The 14830-nt window shown below is 54.6% G+C and overlaps 1 protein-coding gene across 2 annotated transcripts; it reads right to left on the bottom strand.

Moving 5' to 3' along the window:
- CYP2S1 (cytochrome P450 family 2 subfamily S member 1) lies at positions 1–13617 on the bottom strand. Of its 2 annotated transcripts, XM_021094414.2 has the most exons (9): positions 13401–13617; positions 11531–11696; positions 9269–9418; positions 8656–8816; positions 8338–8517; positions 5662–5803; positions 4466–4653; positions 1484–1625; positions 1–1388 (listed from the first exon to the last, which is right to left on the bottom strand). In XM_021094414.2, the coding sequence occupies exons 1-9, from the start codon at positions 13575–13577 to the stop codon at positions 1207–1209; spliced, it is 1488 nt and encodes a 495-aa protein (XP_020950073.1). In that variant the 5' UTR covers positions 13578–13617; the 3' UTR covers positions 1–1206. The 2 variants fall into 2 exon arrangements, with proteins under 2 accessions (XP_020950073.1, XP_084817203.1); XM_084961077.1 differs by lacking the exons at positions 1–1388; positions 1484–1625 and adding an exon at positions 4039–4189.
- Positions 13618–14830: the final 1213 nt, after the last annotated feature.

The following is a 14830-nucleotide window of genomic DNA, read 5'->3' as shown; positions in this document are numbered from 1 at the left end:
TGCCCGGGGCCAGACCAGGGGTCAGAAATGAACTTTTATTGCAAAAAGGGGACCTTCGAGTCACAGGGACGTCAGACAGACCTGGCCTCTGCCCCGACACAGGGAGTTGCAATCTGGCCCCTTCCACTGGGTCTAACTGGGACGTGGATGCAGAGTAGGGGCAGGGAGGGGGTGAGTGCGTGTGTTTTGGGGGGGGAGGTACAGGGAACGTGTTCAACATGGTTATATAAGCCGGTGCGTGTGGGTTCCCCTGGCCTGAGGGTCCCCATGCATCCAAGTTTACTTGATCCCCAGGCAATCCCCAGCAATTGCGAGCTGCGGGTGTGTTTATATTGGGGAGCATTTGGGGATGGGATGCCTGGGTAGGGGAGCCCTTGAGGGCTGAAGGGGCAGAGGAGGCTGGGGCTGTGCCTCTGTGCCAGTGGCGTGTCTCGGTGAGATGTTCAGGAAGCAGGCCATTGTCACATGTGGGCTGGCTGTGTGGTTCAGTGGTTGGGGGCATGTGGATGGTGACAGAATTGTCCCTGGATAGCAGTATGGTCACAGGGCTTTGGACAAGGAGGTCCTCTGTGTGGTGACATGACCCAGCATGGGGCATGTTTTCTGTACCAGGCTCTCAGACAGGATGGCACTGGTAAGGCTGATGCGTGGAGGGCATGTGGGGAGTTCTTGATGTGGCACAACAGGATTAGTGGCATCTTGGGAGCGCTGGGATGCAGGTTCAATCCCTGGCCCAGTGCAGTGGGTTAAAGATCTGGCATCACCGCAGCTGCAGCTTCGGTCTTGACTGCGGCTCGGATCTGATACTCCATATGCCGGGGGGCAGCCAGAAGGAAAAACAAAAAAAGAGAGAGCAGAGGGCATGTGGGCCGGGAACACTGGCTGTTTCTGTGGCTTGTGACGGTGGCAGCTGAACTCCCGTGTGTGGGTTGCGAATCCAGGGGAGCTGTGTTTTGTGTGAGATGGTGGGTTATCCAGGAATGTGGCTTAATTTAGGTCCGAACCAAGCTGTGTGGCCAAGTTGCCTTGTGGCCCTCGTGGGTGTGTCTGGATGTGTGGTTGCGTGTGACAGCTGCGTGGGCTGATGACTCTGTGGATGTGGCTGCCTGTGGTATAGACGTGTGGCGCTGGAGACACAGCCGTGTCCAGGCCCACCGTGGAGGCTCCCTCCCACATCCAGTGCACACAGTGGGAAGGGCGTGGAGGTCAGCAGGGCCGGAACTGCAGCTGGAAGGCTTGGGGGATGTTGAAAAGGCCACTGATGGCTGGCTGGAGGCTCAGGGCCCCCGGCGGGCTCGGGCCTTCCAGCGAGAAGGCCTGCAGGATGGCCGCGAACAGGAGGAAGAGCTCGGCTCTCGCCAGGCCCTCGCCGAGGCAGACGCGCTTACCTGGAGGGAAGGGAGAGCTGAGGCTGGGCCAGCTGTCCTCACACCCAGGCTTGAGGAAGGACCAGCGGGGGAGCAGGGGTGGGCCTAGCCGATACCTAAGGAGAAGGGCAGGAAGGCCGCCTGCTTCTGGAACTTTCCGTCTGCATCCAGGAATCGGCCTGGGTTGAACTCCTCGGGCTGTTCGAAGATCTCGGGGTCATGCAGGATGGAGCCAAGGAGGGGGAAGACCTCTGTGCCCTGAGGGGAATCATAATAAAACTACAAATATGCCTCACTCCCCAGGCCTTTAGTTCCCGAGGGCCGAGCATGAAAATCTAGGGTGTTGGGGAAAGTGGCTCACGAAACACAGCGGCATCAGTGTTGATCGAGTGCTTATTACGGGTCAGGCACTTTATTAAGCCTTAAATATATATTATCCTTTATGGAATAGGTACATGTATCATACTTACACACACTCTCAATCATACACACAAATTCACTAAATTTTTTTTTTTTTTTTTTGTCTTTTTAGGGCCCCCCTGGCAGCATATGGAAATTCCCAAGCTAGGGGTTGAATTGGAGCTACAGCTGCCGGCCTACACCACAGCCACAGCAATGCGGGATCTGAGCCACATCTGCGACCTACACACAGCTCACAGCCATGCCAGATCCTTAACCCACTGAGCGAGGCCAGGGATAGAACCTGCATCCTCATAGATACTAGTCAGGTTCGTTAACCACTGAACCAAGATAGGGACTCCTCACAAAATCTTTTTAACAAGCTTGGGAAGTGTTACTAATAAGACCCCCCCCCCTTTTATTAATTTTATTTTTTATGGCTGCACCTGGAGCATGTGGAAGTTCCCTGACTAGGGACTGAATCCAAGCTCTAGCTGCAACCTACGCTGCAGATGCAGCTACACTGGATACCTAACCCAGTGCACAGGGCCAGGGATAGAACCTGCGCCTCCACAGCGACCCAAGCACCTGCAGTCGGATTCTTCCTCTTTTTTTTTTTTTTTTTTTCTTTTTTGGCCTCCCCATGGCATATGGAATACCTGGGCCCCGGCCACTGATCCTGCGGTGCCACAGCAGGAACTTCAAGATCCCCATTTTAAAGATGGGAAAACAGGGGTTCCCGATGTGGCCCAGTGGGATCAATGGTGTCTCTGTAGGTGCAGGGATGATGGTTCAATCCCCAGCCCGGCCTAGTGGGTTAGGGATCTGGCATTGCCATAGGCGTGGCATAGGTCACAGCTCAGGCTTGCATTTGATCTCTGGCCTGGAAGCTCCATAGGCTGCAGGGCAGCCAAAAAAAAAAAAAAAAAAGGAAAACAGAGGCCCAGAGAACTGAAGCAATCTGCTCAAGACAACATTTGGACATGGCAGAGCTAGTTATTTTTAAATTTTGTTTTTAAACTTTGGGGGTATGTTGTGACTCAGCCGTAGCTGTCCTAACCCACTTGGCTCAGATTCTCGCTTTCTGCCACTGTGATCTTCTGGAGGAGATGGGTGGGTGGGAGAGGGGAGTCCAAGGAGGCTTTCCCTGCCCAGGTTCAAGGAGAACGGCAGCCCCTTCAGCTGAGCTTAGAGTTACCATGTTCTCAGGACCGTGGTGGAGGGTGAAAGATAGAGGGCTCGCCTTTGCTAGGGACTGTTTAACGGGGCTGTGAGTTGGGAAGGTGAGCGAGGCTTTAGGAAAAGGTCATGTTATTGCTGTTAAAATAGGAGAAAGGCAGATAGCAGTGGTTAAAACATAGGTTCTGGGTTTGAATCCTGCCCCTACCACTTGTAGGCTGGGTAAATTTGGCAAGTCTTCTGATCTTTCAAGGCCTCAGTTTCCTCATCTGTCAAAGGGGTGTGATAATGTTGTATGATTGTTCTGAAAATTATTAAATAAGGTAATACATGTAAAGCGTTTAGAATAATTGCTGGCATGGAGCAGGTCCTCCACCACTGATGCCTGTTGTTGCTGCTATCACTAGCAGTAGTTGCTGTAGTTGCACCAGTCATTGCTTTAGCAATAGCTGCTCCGGTGACTACACAGGAACCCCACACAGGAGCCTCTGCAGAAAGAGCTGAGTTGGTGTTTTTTTGTTTTGTTTTGTTTTGTTTGTCTTTTTGCCATTTCTAGGGCTGCTCCCGTGGCATATGGAGGTTCCCAGGCTAGGGGTCTCATCGAAGCTGTAGCCGCCGGCCTATGCCAGAGCCATAGCCATGCAGGATCCGAGCCGTGTCTGCGACCCACACCACGGCTCATGCAATGCCGGATCCTTAACCCACTGAGCAAGGCCGGGGATCGAACCCGCAACCTCATGGTTCCTAGTCAGATTTGCTAACCACTGAGCCACGACAAAACTCCTCAGTTGGTGTTTTACAAACATCCTTTTATCGATTCCTTACAATCTCAAGCTGATGCTATTGTTATTTTAGAAGAGGAGTGGATAGAGGTTCAGAGGGTGAAGTGATTTGTCCAAAGTCTCAGCTAGAAAGCAGCAGGACTGGATTCTAACTGCTCTGAGTTGGATTTTATAATGACGCTCAAAAAAGCGCTTGCCCGGAAGGCACTATTGGGTTTCCAGGGAGATGTTGCCCCCTGGTGGTGAAAGCTCTGCATTGCTTCGAATGAAGGGGCAGGATCTGAGAGGAGTCCCATTTGGGGGTGGGTGGGAAGAAGGGAGAGCCAGGTTGTGAGTGTTGGCATCCTGGCTGAGGGTGAGGGCTCCTGTAGCCCTCAGTTCTCATGCTGATTCCCTGCCTGTCACCTCCTCTGATTGTCTCAACCACCTTAGAAGGAGGTAGAATTAGGATCCACTGGATACCTGGGGGAACCAAGGTTCAGAGACAGAGTCAAAAGGTAAGGGAAATGTACACAGAAAGAAAAAGAGAGACACAGAGGCAGGGACTTGAGGGAGTTACAAAAAGAGAGGGAGATAGAGAGAGAAAGAGGGAGGTGTCAGCCAGAGGGGAGACGGAGACAGAGAAGGAGGAAGGTGCGGAGAAACGGAGACAGAGAGACCGAGACACAAAGTCAGAGATGCAGAGACTCAGGCCCGAGGCAGAGACAGCCGGGGGGGCCTGGCTGACCCGACACCCACCTGGGGCAGGGTGTACCCCCGGAAGCGGGTGGTCTTGGTGACGGCTCGGGGCACTCCCATGGGTACCAGTGCCAGCAGCCGCTGTGCCTCGTGCAGAACAGCGTCCGTGTAGGGGAGGCGGGCTCGGTCCCCCAGGCCTGGCACCTGGCCAGCCCCCAGCTCCCGTGTCAGCTCCTCCCGAACTCGCTCTGCGCCCAAGAAGAGGAAGGTTGGAGGTCAGAGGTTGGGGGGTCGTGATTCTCCCCTCGGACACCCAACTTCTAGAGCAGCTGTGGTTAGGGGGGAGGCTGGAGGGCAGGGAGGAAGAGTCCTCCAGCCCTCCAGGGCCTGGGGCCCACTCATCCGGTGTGCTGGGCATCACGTCTCTCCTCTCTCAACTCCCACGGCAAGCCTGTGGCGGGGGGGTACCGTTACCGAGCCCCTTTCCCCAGACGAGGCCGCTGAGGGCCCCTGTCATGGCTGACTCCATTCCATCGAGGCCACTGGATCCCAGAGCCCATCTTCCAGGTCAGCCTCCCCCCGCCACCACTGGTTTGAGAGAGTTTAAAGCGGTTGCCAGATCCTGAAATGCTGGGGTTCCCTGAGGTGCATTCCCAGCACCCCCAGCCATCCCAACTTCAGCATCGCCTGTGTTCTGATAACCCTATTTTTTTTTTAGGGCTGCATGTGTGGCCTATGTTAAGTTCCCAGGTTGAATCAGAGCGGCAGCTGCCGGCCTACACCACCGCCACGGCAACTGGGGATCCAAGCTGTGTCTGCGACCTACACCACAGCTCATGGCAACGCCGGATCCTTAATCCACTGAGCAAGGCCAGGGATTGAACCCGCATCCTCATGGATACTAGCTGGGGTCGTGAATTGCTGAGCCACAAGGGGAACTCCACGGATTCTTCTAAAATGCTCATTTGACCCTGCCCTCCCCTGCTCAACAACCTTCCATGGCTCCCCGTTGCTCAGGATGAGGCACATGATGCACCACCAAGACGACAAGGCTGGAGACGTCTCCTGCTTCATTTCTCATCTTGCTCTGCCTCACCAGCAACCAGCAGTCCCCAAATGCCTCGCTCCTCAGACACCCCTGGCGCTGAGCTCCTTCTCGCCTCCAGGCTCTGGCTCGGGCGGTCTGCTCTCCTCAACATTCTTCCTCTCGACCCTCCCTGCTGTTCCCAGGCCTGGCTGGTGGAAGAGGCTCCTACCTTGGACCCGAGGGTATTTGAGCAGGAGCAGGAGGGTGTAGCGGATCGTGGTGCTGATGGTCACGGTCCCGGCGAACAGAAGATAAATGACCGTCATGAGCAAGTCCTTGTCGGTGAATTCTCTCTGGGGGTCCTGCTTCTCCTGGGAGAAAGCAGGCAGAGGGGCTCAGAGAACACAGGCCAAGGAGAGGCCCGGCCCAGCCTGGTCTGGGGTGCAGCACAGCAAGTTAAAGGTGTGTCGGGGAGTTTATTTATGTATTTGTCTTTTTAGGGCCACACCCAGGGCATATGGAGGTTCCCAGGCCCGGGGTCAAGTCGGAGCTATAACAGCAACACAGGATCGGAGCCGCATCTGCGACCTACACCACAGCTCACGCATGGCAATGCCAGATCTTTTACCCACTGAGCAAGGCCAGGGATCGAACCTGTATCCTCATGGATGCCAGTCAGATTTATTTCCGCTGAGCCACAATGGGAACTCCTATTGGAGAGTTTAAATAAATGTGTGGGGAAGTTGGGAAGTGGGCTCTTAGTGTTAGGTCTCTCAAGTTTAGAAGTGTTAAAAATGAAAGAGAATGGCCACTATAAAAAACTGAGCAGGAGTTCCCATTATGGTTCAGTGGGTTAAGAACCTGACATAGTGTTGGTGAGGATTCGGGTTCGATCCCTGGCCTTGTTCAGTGGGCTAAGGATCCGGCGTTGCCACAAGCTGCAGGGTGGGTCACAGAAGGTCACAGATGTGGCTCAGAGCCTGTGTTGCTGTGGCTGTGGTGCAGGCCAGCAGCTGCAGCTCCAATACGACCCCGGCCCCGGGAACATCCATATGCGGCAGGTGAGGCCATAAAAAGGAAAAAACAACGACAACAACAACAACAAACAAAAAATGACAAGCATGGATGAGAAATTGGATCCATCGCCGCTGGTGGGACTATAAAAGGATGCAGCTGTTGTGGCAAATGGTACAGCGGTTCTTCAAACAATTAATAACAGAATTACCATATGATCCAGCAATTCCACTCCTGGGGATTTATCCGAAAGAACTGAAAGCAGGGTCTCTAAGAGACATGTGCACACCCATGTTCATAGCAGCACTATTCACAAGAACCAAAAAGTGGAAGCAACCCAAGTGTGCACTGATGGATGAATGAATAAAGAAAATGTAGCATGTCAGACAGTGGAGGAGGAGTCAGCCCGAAGAAGGATGTCTTGTCACACGCAACAGCATGAAGGAAACCCGAAGACATCATGCTAGGTGAGGTAGGTCACAAAAGGACAAATAACTGTGTGATCCCACTTACGTGAGGTCCTACAGGAGTCACGTTCATAAGACAGAAAGTAGTAGGATGGTTGCTGGGGGCTGGAGGTGGGGAGGACGGGGACTTGTTTAATGGGTCCAGAATTTCAGTTTTGCAAGTTGAAGCGTTCTGGACATGGAAGGTGGCGAGAAACATTCACACAACTGAACTGTACACTTAAAAATGGCTAAGACAGGGGAGTTCCCATCGTGGCGCGGTGGAAATGAACCTGACTAGGAACCATGAGGTTGTGGGTTCGATCCCTGGCCTCACTCAGTGGGTTAAGGATCTGGCATGGCCTTGAGCTGCGGCGTAGACCAGAAGATGTAGCTCTGATTTGACCCCTAGCCTGGGAACCTCCATATGGCACAGGTGTGGCCCTAGAAAGCAAAAAAAAAAAAAAAGCTAAAATGGGGAGTTTCATGTTATGTGTGTTTTACTATAATTAAATTTAAAAAATTTTAATTTTTAATTGAAGTATAGTTGATTTACAATGTTGTGTTAGTTTCAGGTGTACAACAAAGTAATTCAGCTATATATACATATATTGTACATCTTTTCCAGATTCTTTTCTGTTATAGGTTGTTACAAGATATTGAATACAGTTCCCTGTGCTATAGAGTAGGTCCTTATTTATCTATTTTATACACAGTAGTGTGTATGTGAATACCAAATCTAGTCAAAAATTTTAATTTAAAAAATGGAGTTCCTGCTGTGGTGCAGCGGGTTAAGGGCCAGTGTCATCGCAGCTGTGGCTCCGATTAGATCCCTGGCCCGGGAACTTCCACACGCCTCAGGTGAGGCCAAAAAAAGGGAAAACAAATGGGGCCACAGAGCTAAGAAAAAAATTCCTCTCTCTCCGTGAACAGGGTGGCTGCATGCATTTACTCAAAGAATGCAGTCCTGAATATTTCCCATAATTGCAAAGCATGTACAACTCAAAACTCATTCTAATTTTCTCATGTGGTGCTTGTTCTCACATAATTAATAGAGTGGATGTCATGAGTGTAATTGGACATCGCAAGGTGTCGAGAGTCAGTGATGGTTCATCACAGGCGATGGCCTGCGTGGGTGGAGGGAGGTGGGGGTGGGGTGAAGTGATGGCGAGGCTGGCTGGGGGCAGGTCACCAGGCCGAGGCTGCAGGGAGGAGCAGGCGTAGAGATGGAAGTGACTCGGACACACCCGGGGTGGGGGTGGGGGTGGGGAGAGGCCAAGAACCTGCCCCGGAGAGAAGAGCCAGGCTCACACCTGCAGAGACACGTTCATGGCAGAGAGAGACAGAGGGAGGCCGAGAGCGCGGCCCAGCTCCCCCAGGGTGGGGTGCCAGCCAGGCCACCAGTGCTGTTCGGGAGCCCCCCACCCACCCTGCCCTTCCCCCACCTTTGCCATCTTCAGCAGGAAAGCCTCCACAACATCGCGCGCCGGCCCGGAGGCGTCCAGGTTCTCCCGGTGCTCCTGCACCTGCTGGACAGCGAAGGCAGCCAGGGTGCCCAAGTGGCCGAGGAGCTGTGTGTGGGGGCCGGGCAGGAACTGCAGGAGCCGGGAGAACATCTCGTAGGTCTGCCGGGAGAGGGGCAGCTGTTTCCACCGGGGCCTGGCCCTGGGCAGAGGGCAGGCGGACAGGGGGCTCTGGGGTCGCGGAAGAGGCAGGCAGGGGCCTTTGGGGGAGGTGGCTGGAGCGGGATTCTGTGCACTTACCTGGCCCCACGGGGAGCTGACCCCCACTACGGTGCCGCCGGCCGCCCGGACCACAGCCTGGAACTCCTCATTGTCGTAGGGGAAGCGGCGGCCAAAGATGAGGGAGCAGATGATGTTGGAGGTGGCCTGGGCCAGCAGCAGGGACGGGTCAAGTGGCCGTCCTGGGTACAAGAAGGCAGGGAGGGCGTTCGTGATGGGGACGGGCAGGGCAGATCCGCAAAGAAGGAGTGGGGGCCAGGTGTGGGCATGGAGAGTGAGACTGAGACAGACAGACAGGGAGAGATAGACAGACAAGGAAAGAGAGACTGGGAGACAGACCCAGTCAGGGAACGAGACACAGAGAGAGACACAGACTGGGAAAGAGAGAGACAGACAAGGAGAGAGAGACAAAGACAGAGGCAGACTTAGAGGAGAGAAAGACAGGAGAAATAGAGGGAGTGAAGAGGTCGAAGGAATGTGATGTGACAACATCAGGGACACAGAGACCCTCAGGGAGACAGCGGGGCAGAGACGGCAGGTGGAGGACAGAGGTGGAGTGACCAGGGTCCCCAGCCCAGCCCCGGAGGGAAGGCTCTCCCACACTGGGACAGGCTGCTGGCCCAGCCGACCTGACCTTTCGTCCCCCGGATCTCCTCCACCAGACGCTGGGCCTCCGCCTGGATCAGCTCCTCGCCTTCTCGCTTCCCCATGCCCAGGTCCCGCAGAGCGAGCATGGTGACTTTCCTCAGCTGCCTCCAGCGCTCCCCACTGGAGAAGAAAACACCTGCACACAAGGCTAGACTCAAGGAGGGACCGGCCCTTTCCCCACCCCCACCCCCAGGACTCCTCCCTTCCACCCAGTGAGGTGCCCTGTCCTGGGTCCATACCAGCTTAGCCCATGGAGGAGAACTCAGGAGGTGCTCAATAAATGTCTACCCTCGGGTCAGAGGGTGACCTTCTCATGAGGAGCTGGTAACTGGGATTATTCAGGCTCCCTGTGTTCTGCGATTAAGCAGCGTGAGTGAAGATTTCTTCCCTCTCTCCAGCTTCGTATTCCTCTGTCCCCCTGCCCATCTGTTTATCGTTCCTTCCTCTTCCTCTTTTCCCTTTCTCCCTCCCATCCATCCATCCATCCCAACATTTATGGAGAATTATTGTGGCTCATGCCCTATGTCCGTCGGAGGTTCCATTGGGAGGAAGGAAAATGGAATTGCGTTGTTTTCCTACTTTATCCAAGTGATGCCCTGAGCTGTTTCCACTTAGGGAATGTCAGCCCTTAGTGGCCTCCTGGACGCCTCCTCCTGAGTCCCCTCCGCCCCTCCACTGCACTATCCCCAGATGGCCTCAATGTCTCTCCTCCTGGTCTCAGCCACCAGCCCTTCCATGCCCCAGGCAGAAGCCTGCATTCAGGGCTGGTCCAGCCCAGTCCCCTCCCTGGGCACCCACACAGCAACCGGAGGATAGTTTCAACTCTTTCTCTATCCTTTCCCAGGAGAACCCAAAGACCAAACTCTTTGGCTCCACTCAGGCGCTGCAAGAGCAGGCTCTGCAGGCTTCTCCAGCTTTGTTATTCATCCCACTGCAACTGCCCAGGCCTTTTCTCACTTCCTTAAAGGTGTCAGGAAGCCCCCCACCCCCACCCCAGGCCTTTACCCTTGCTGTTCCCACCTCCTGGATCACTCGCCTCTTCATCCTCATGGCACTAACTCCACTCAGTCTGTAGATCTCAGTTCACATGTCACCTCCTCTGGGAAGCCTTCCCGGATTCCTCCCGTTCTCCCCCCCCACTCCCTCTGTTCCACTGGCCGGTAAAAGTCCCCTGTGTCCTGCTCTCAAGGCTGTACCTCTCCTTGTAGAATTCTAGTCTCTCCCTCCACTGTCTTGCTGCAAAACCCCCCTCTCCTACAGTAAGACAGGTCACACCTCTGTCACGGTCATCACCGTGTCCCCAGTCCTAAGCCAGGCGTATTGAAAATGTGCGAGTTGATGGCTAAATGCTTCTGTCACCTCCAGGCTTTTGTACATTCTGGTCCCTCTGCCTGGACCCCCTTCATCCTAGGAGTATTCAACCCACTCATCCTATGAGTCTTGGCTTAAACACCTGGGCCTTCAGGAAGACTTCCTGGACATCCTCCACCAGGTGCCTCTACAAATTCTTCCAGTCCCAGGGCTTCCCCAAGGTCGGCCTTGACCTCCCTGGAATGTCGCTGTCTGGTGACAGGTCTGTCTCCCGACAGGTCTGGGCGCTCCTGGGGGAGCAGGATGGGGGCTGTTTAGTCACTGCTGTCTTCCCCAGAACACCCGGCACCAGCCTCCTGCGTTCACTCTTTTTATTTTTTGTCTTTTTAGGGCCGCACCTGTGGCATATGGAGGGTCCCAGGCTAGGGGCCGAATCAGAGCTGTAGCCGCTGGCCTACACCACCACATAGCAACACGGGATCCAGGCCATGTCTGTGGCCTACTCCACAGCTCACAACAAAGCTGGGTCCATAACCCAGTGAGCGAGGCTAGGGATCAAACATGCATTCTCATGGACACTAGCCAGATTCGTTTCCTCTTAGCCACAACAGGAACTCCCTGCACTCACTCTTAACATAGAGAATGGTTTGTACACATTGCGTGTTCGCCCACTAATTCCCAGTGCCTCCAACTCTCTCCCTCCTCCTCTCAGCCTTGGGGCTTCACCTGGAGCAGTAATAACACGACTATAACCAGGTAAGTAACTTTGTACAGTCTCAGTACAATCCAAGGTAAGAGGAGCCGTTATCACCCCATTTTATAGATGGAGACACAGAGGCCCAGAGACACTGAACTACGCGCACAAGGTCACATACCGTACCTGGTGGCAGGCTCTGAGTGCGGGACCCAGCAGCCTCCAACTCCCTTTATGACTCACCGTGGCTGTCAAAGGTCCCGTCCAGCGTCGCCACCATCCCCCGCCCGCTGAACTCCTCGGCCTGACCCCCCAGGGCCTCCTGCACAGCCTCGCGCCCAACCAGGACCACCACGCGCCGCCAGGGTCCCAGGTACACAGTGAACACCGGCCCGTACTTCTTACTCAGCTGGGGGCAGGAAGCGAGAAGGGGACCAACGCTGTGGGGCAGGCTGCGGTCTCTTATCATCTCTGTGTCTTCATCGTGGCTCCTGTCACTAGATGAGCCACCCAGGAGGAACCCCTCCCGTCCTGCCTCAAACCAAAATCGTCTCCCCCGGGAGGCTTAGTTCTCTTTTTGCATCAGACTCTCAGAGTCCTCTTTCCCCAAACTCTGTCACCCAACACTCACTCTGGTCCCCATTCCCCTAACTCCTGGCAGAGCCCTAACTCCTGATTCTGAGACAACTCAGACACATGGCAGCAAAAATGGCCATCAGCAGCTGTGGTCTCCCCAAATCCCTCAGCGCCCCTCCCCCCAAAAAAACCAGTAGCCACCCCTACTTTTTTCCTTTATGGGCTGCACATGCAGCATATGAAGTTCCCAGGCTAGGGGTGGAATCAGATCTGTAGCTGCTGGCCTACACCACAGCAATGCCAGATCCTTAACCCACTGAGGGAGGCCAGTGATTGAACCCTCATCCTCATGGATACTAGTCAGGTTTGTTACTGCTGAGCCACAACAGGAACTCCAAGCCACCCCTTCCTTTCCTTTCTTTTTTTTTTTTTTGTCTTTTTGTTTTTTTAGGGCCGCACCCACAGCATATGGAGGTTCCCAGGCTAGGGGGTCAAATCAGAGCTGTAGCCACTGGCCTATGCCAGAGCCACAGCAACACGTGATCCGAGCCAAGTTTATGACCTACACCAGAGCTCACTCACGGCAATGCCAGATCCTTGACATGCTAAGCGAGGCCAGGGATCGAACCCGCAACCTCATGGTTCCTAGTCGGATTTGTTAACTACTGTGCCGCAATGGGAACTCCAAGCCATCCCTTTCAATCCGTGCTAAATCTTCAAATTCTGGAGCAGATACCACCTAGCCACGGTCCCATTTCTTCCAAGATTGCCACCCTCCTTGAGACATTCTGAAAGACCCCAGACTCTTTTTGAACAGGGAATCTCTGGCCTCTTCCCACCCACCCATCCCAAAAGATTGGGCTTCGGTCCTTCTTTCATGTTCTTCCCTTTCTCTGTCCCAGGAACTTCCAGCTTCCTCCCAGCTGAGCTCCACCCAGCTCCACGCCCCACCCCCCACATCCCCCTAGGTCTCTGCAGATAGATTCCTGGAACTCCAGCCTCTGCCTCCAACTCCCCCCCCCCCCGGGGGGGGGTAACACACTCTCCCCCCTCCTCAGGATGGCTCCCCTGTATTCCCTCTCTCGCTGGGACAAGCCACCACATCACAGCGTCAGTTTCTCTTCTGCTTGAGGACTGTCTTTCTCAGCTTTGGTGCCCGGCCCCTCCACGCCCAACCTTGCCAGGAGTCTGCTGGTCTCTGTAACCCGGGACCCCTGCCACTCTGGATCCTGCTTCCTAGCTCTCAAACTCTCTCCAGGGTTCTGTAGGCAAAATTCTGCCCCTCCTAGCCCCCAGCCCCCACCCCAGGATCCTCTCTCCCCAAGACTCCCCCCACTCCTCCTCTCAGCCCTGGACCCCTACTCCTGCCCCGCCCCGGAGCATCCACAGCTGCTCTGCCCTGGGACCCTTTGCCTGCATCCTCCAGGATACCCAAGGGCCTCTCTGCCTGCTTTCTCTCCTGGGGGTCCCCTGGGTCTCTTGGTCCTGGCACCCGCCCCCACTCCTTCCTGGCCAGGGCGGCGGCGCGGCCCCTCACCCGCATGAGTCCCAAGTAGAGAGCCCCGGGCCGGAGCTGCAGCAGGTTCCCCAGCAGCGGCAGCGGCGCGGGCCCAGGGGGCAGGTGGCCTCCGGTCCGGATCCCAGGCAGCGCCAGCGCCAGCAGCAGCAGCAGCACCAGCACCAGCAGCAGCGCCCAGGTGCCTGCCGCCTCCATCTCGGCAGGTTGCTGCTTCCGCGGCTCCCAGACGCTCCACGAGGCTGGGCCAGTTGGGGGCGGGTGCCGGGCGGCTCCCTCCACGGCGAAGCGAAATCTGGCGGACGGAGGCGGGGCAGCTAGCCTTTCCTCTGGCCTAAGGGCAGGGTTCTTTCCCTGCCGCCGGATTTCTTTCCCCCAGACTGCCGCCGCCGCCTGGTGTCGGGGACACACGCTCCAGCGGTCGTCTCCCCGGTCACCCAGGTTGGAGGGGGCGGAGACAGCTTTTTGGGCCGCAGGTAGGGCGTGGGCAGAAGGGAGGAACCTGAAGCTGGAGACCTTGGCCGCCTCCAGGAGGCCACACCCAGTGCCTGGCTGTGACCCCTCTCGCTCTCCGCAGCTCCTGCCTCCCTGCTCACTGCTACCAGGGTGTGCGTTCGCGTGTGAGTGCTTGTCGGGTGGGTACGTGCGTGTGGACAGATACATGTAAATCAATGCAACTGGGACACACCCTCACATCATGCACGAAAATAAACTCAGAATGGCTTAAAGACCTAGATATAAGACCAGATACTATAAAACGCTTAGAGGAAAACATAGGCCAAACACTCTCTGATGTAAATGACAGCAACATCTTCTCAGATCCACCTCTTAGAGTCACGACGGTAAAAACAAAAATTAACAGATCGGACTTAATTAAACTTAAAAGTTTCTGCACAGCAAAGGAAACCCTAAACAAAACAAGAAGACAACCCACAGAATGGGAAAAAATATTTGCAAATGAATTGACCAAGGGATTCATCTCTAAAATTTATAAACACCTCCTACTGCTCCATACCAAAAGAACAAACAACCCCCACCAAAAAAAAGGGCAGAAGATCTAAACAGACAATTCTCCAAAGAAGACGTACAGATGGCCAAGAAACACATGAAAAGATGTTCAACATCAGTCATGATTAGAGAAATGCAAATCAAACCTCTTTGAGGTACCACCTTACACCAGCCAGAATGGCCATCATCAAAAAGTCTACAAACAATAAGTGCTGGAGAGGGTGTGGAGAAAAAGGAGCCCTATGACACTGTTGGTGGGAATGTAAATGGCGCAACCACTGTGGAAAACAGTATGGAGATTCCTCAGAAAACTAAAAATAGAACTACCATTTGACCCAGCAATCTCACTCCTGGGCATCTATCCAGAGAAAGCCATGACTTGAAAAGACACATGTACTCCAAGGTTCATTGCAGCACTATTTGCAATAGCCAAGACATGGAAA

Source organism: Sus scrofa, chromosome 6 (genome assembly GCF_054392235.1).
Source record: "Sus scrofa isolate SSC_HxYL_T2T_F1_AM1 chromosome 6, Sscrofa_HxYL_maternal_Yorkshire_Landrace_v2.0, whole genome shotgun sequence".
Taxonomy (NCBI): Eukaryota; Metazoa; Chordata; class Mammalia; order Artiodactyla; family Suidae; genus Sus; species Sus scrofa.
This window is presented reverse-complemented; position numbering and strand designations above follow the sequence as displayed.

Excerpts from the sequence above, each read along its gene's own strand:
- CYP2S1 (XM_021094414.2), bottom strand. The coding sequence starts at position 13,577 with ATGGAGGCGGCAGGCACCTGGGCGCTGCTGCTGGTGCTGGTGCTGCTG. Across the intron at positions 9,419-11,530 it reads CGGGACCTTTGACAGCCACG|GTGTTTTCTTCTCCAGTGGG; the intron begins GTGAGTCATAAA and ends CCTTGTGTGCAG. Across the intron at positions 5,804-8,337 it reads TCCTGCTGAAGATGGCAAAG|GAGAAGCAGGACCCCCAGAG; the intron begins GTGGGGGAAGGG and ends GCTTTCTCCCAG.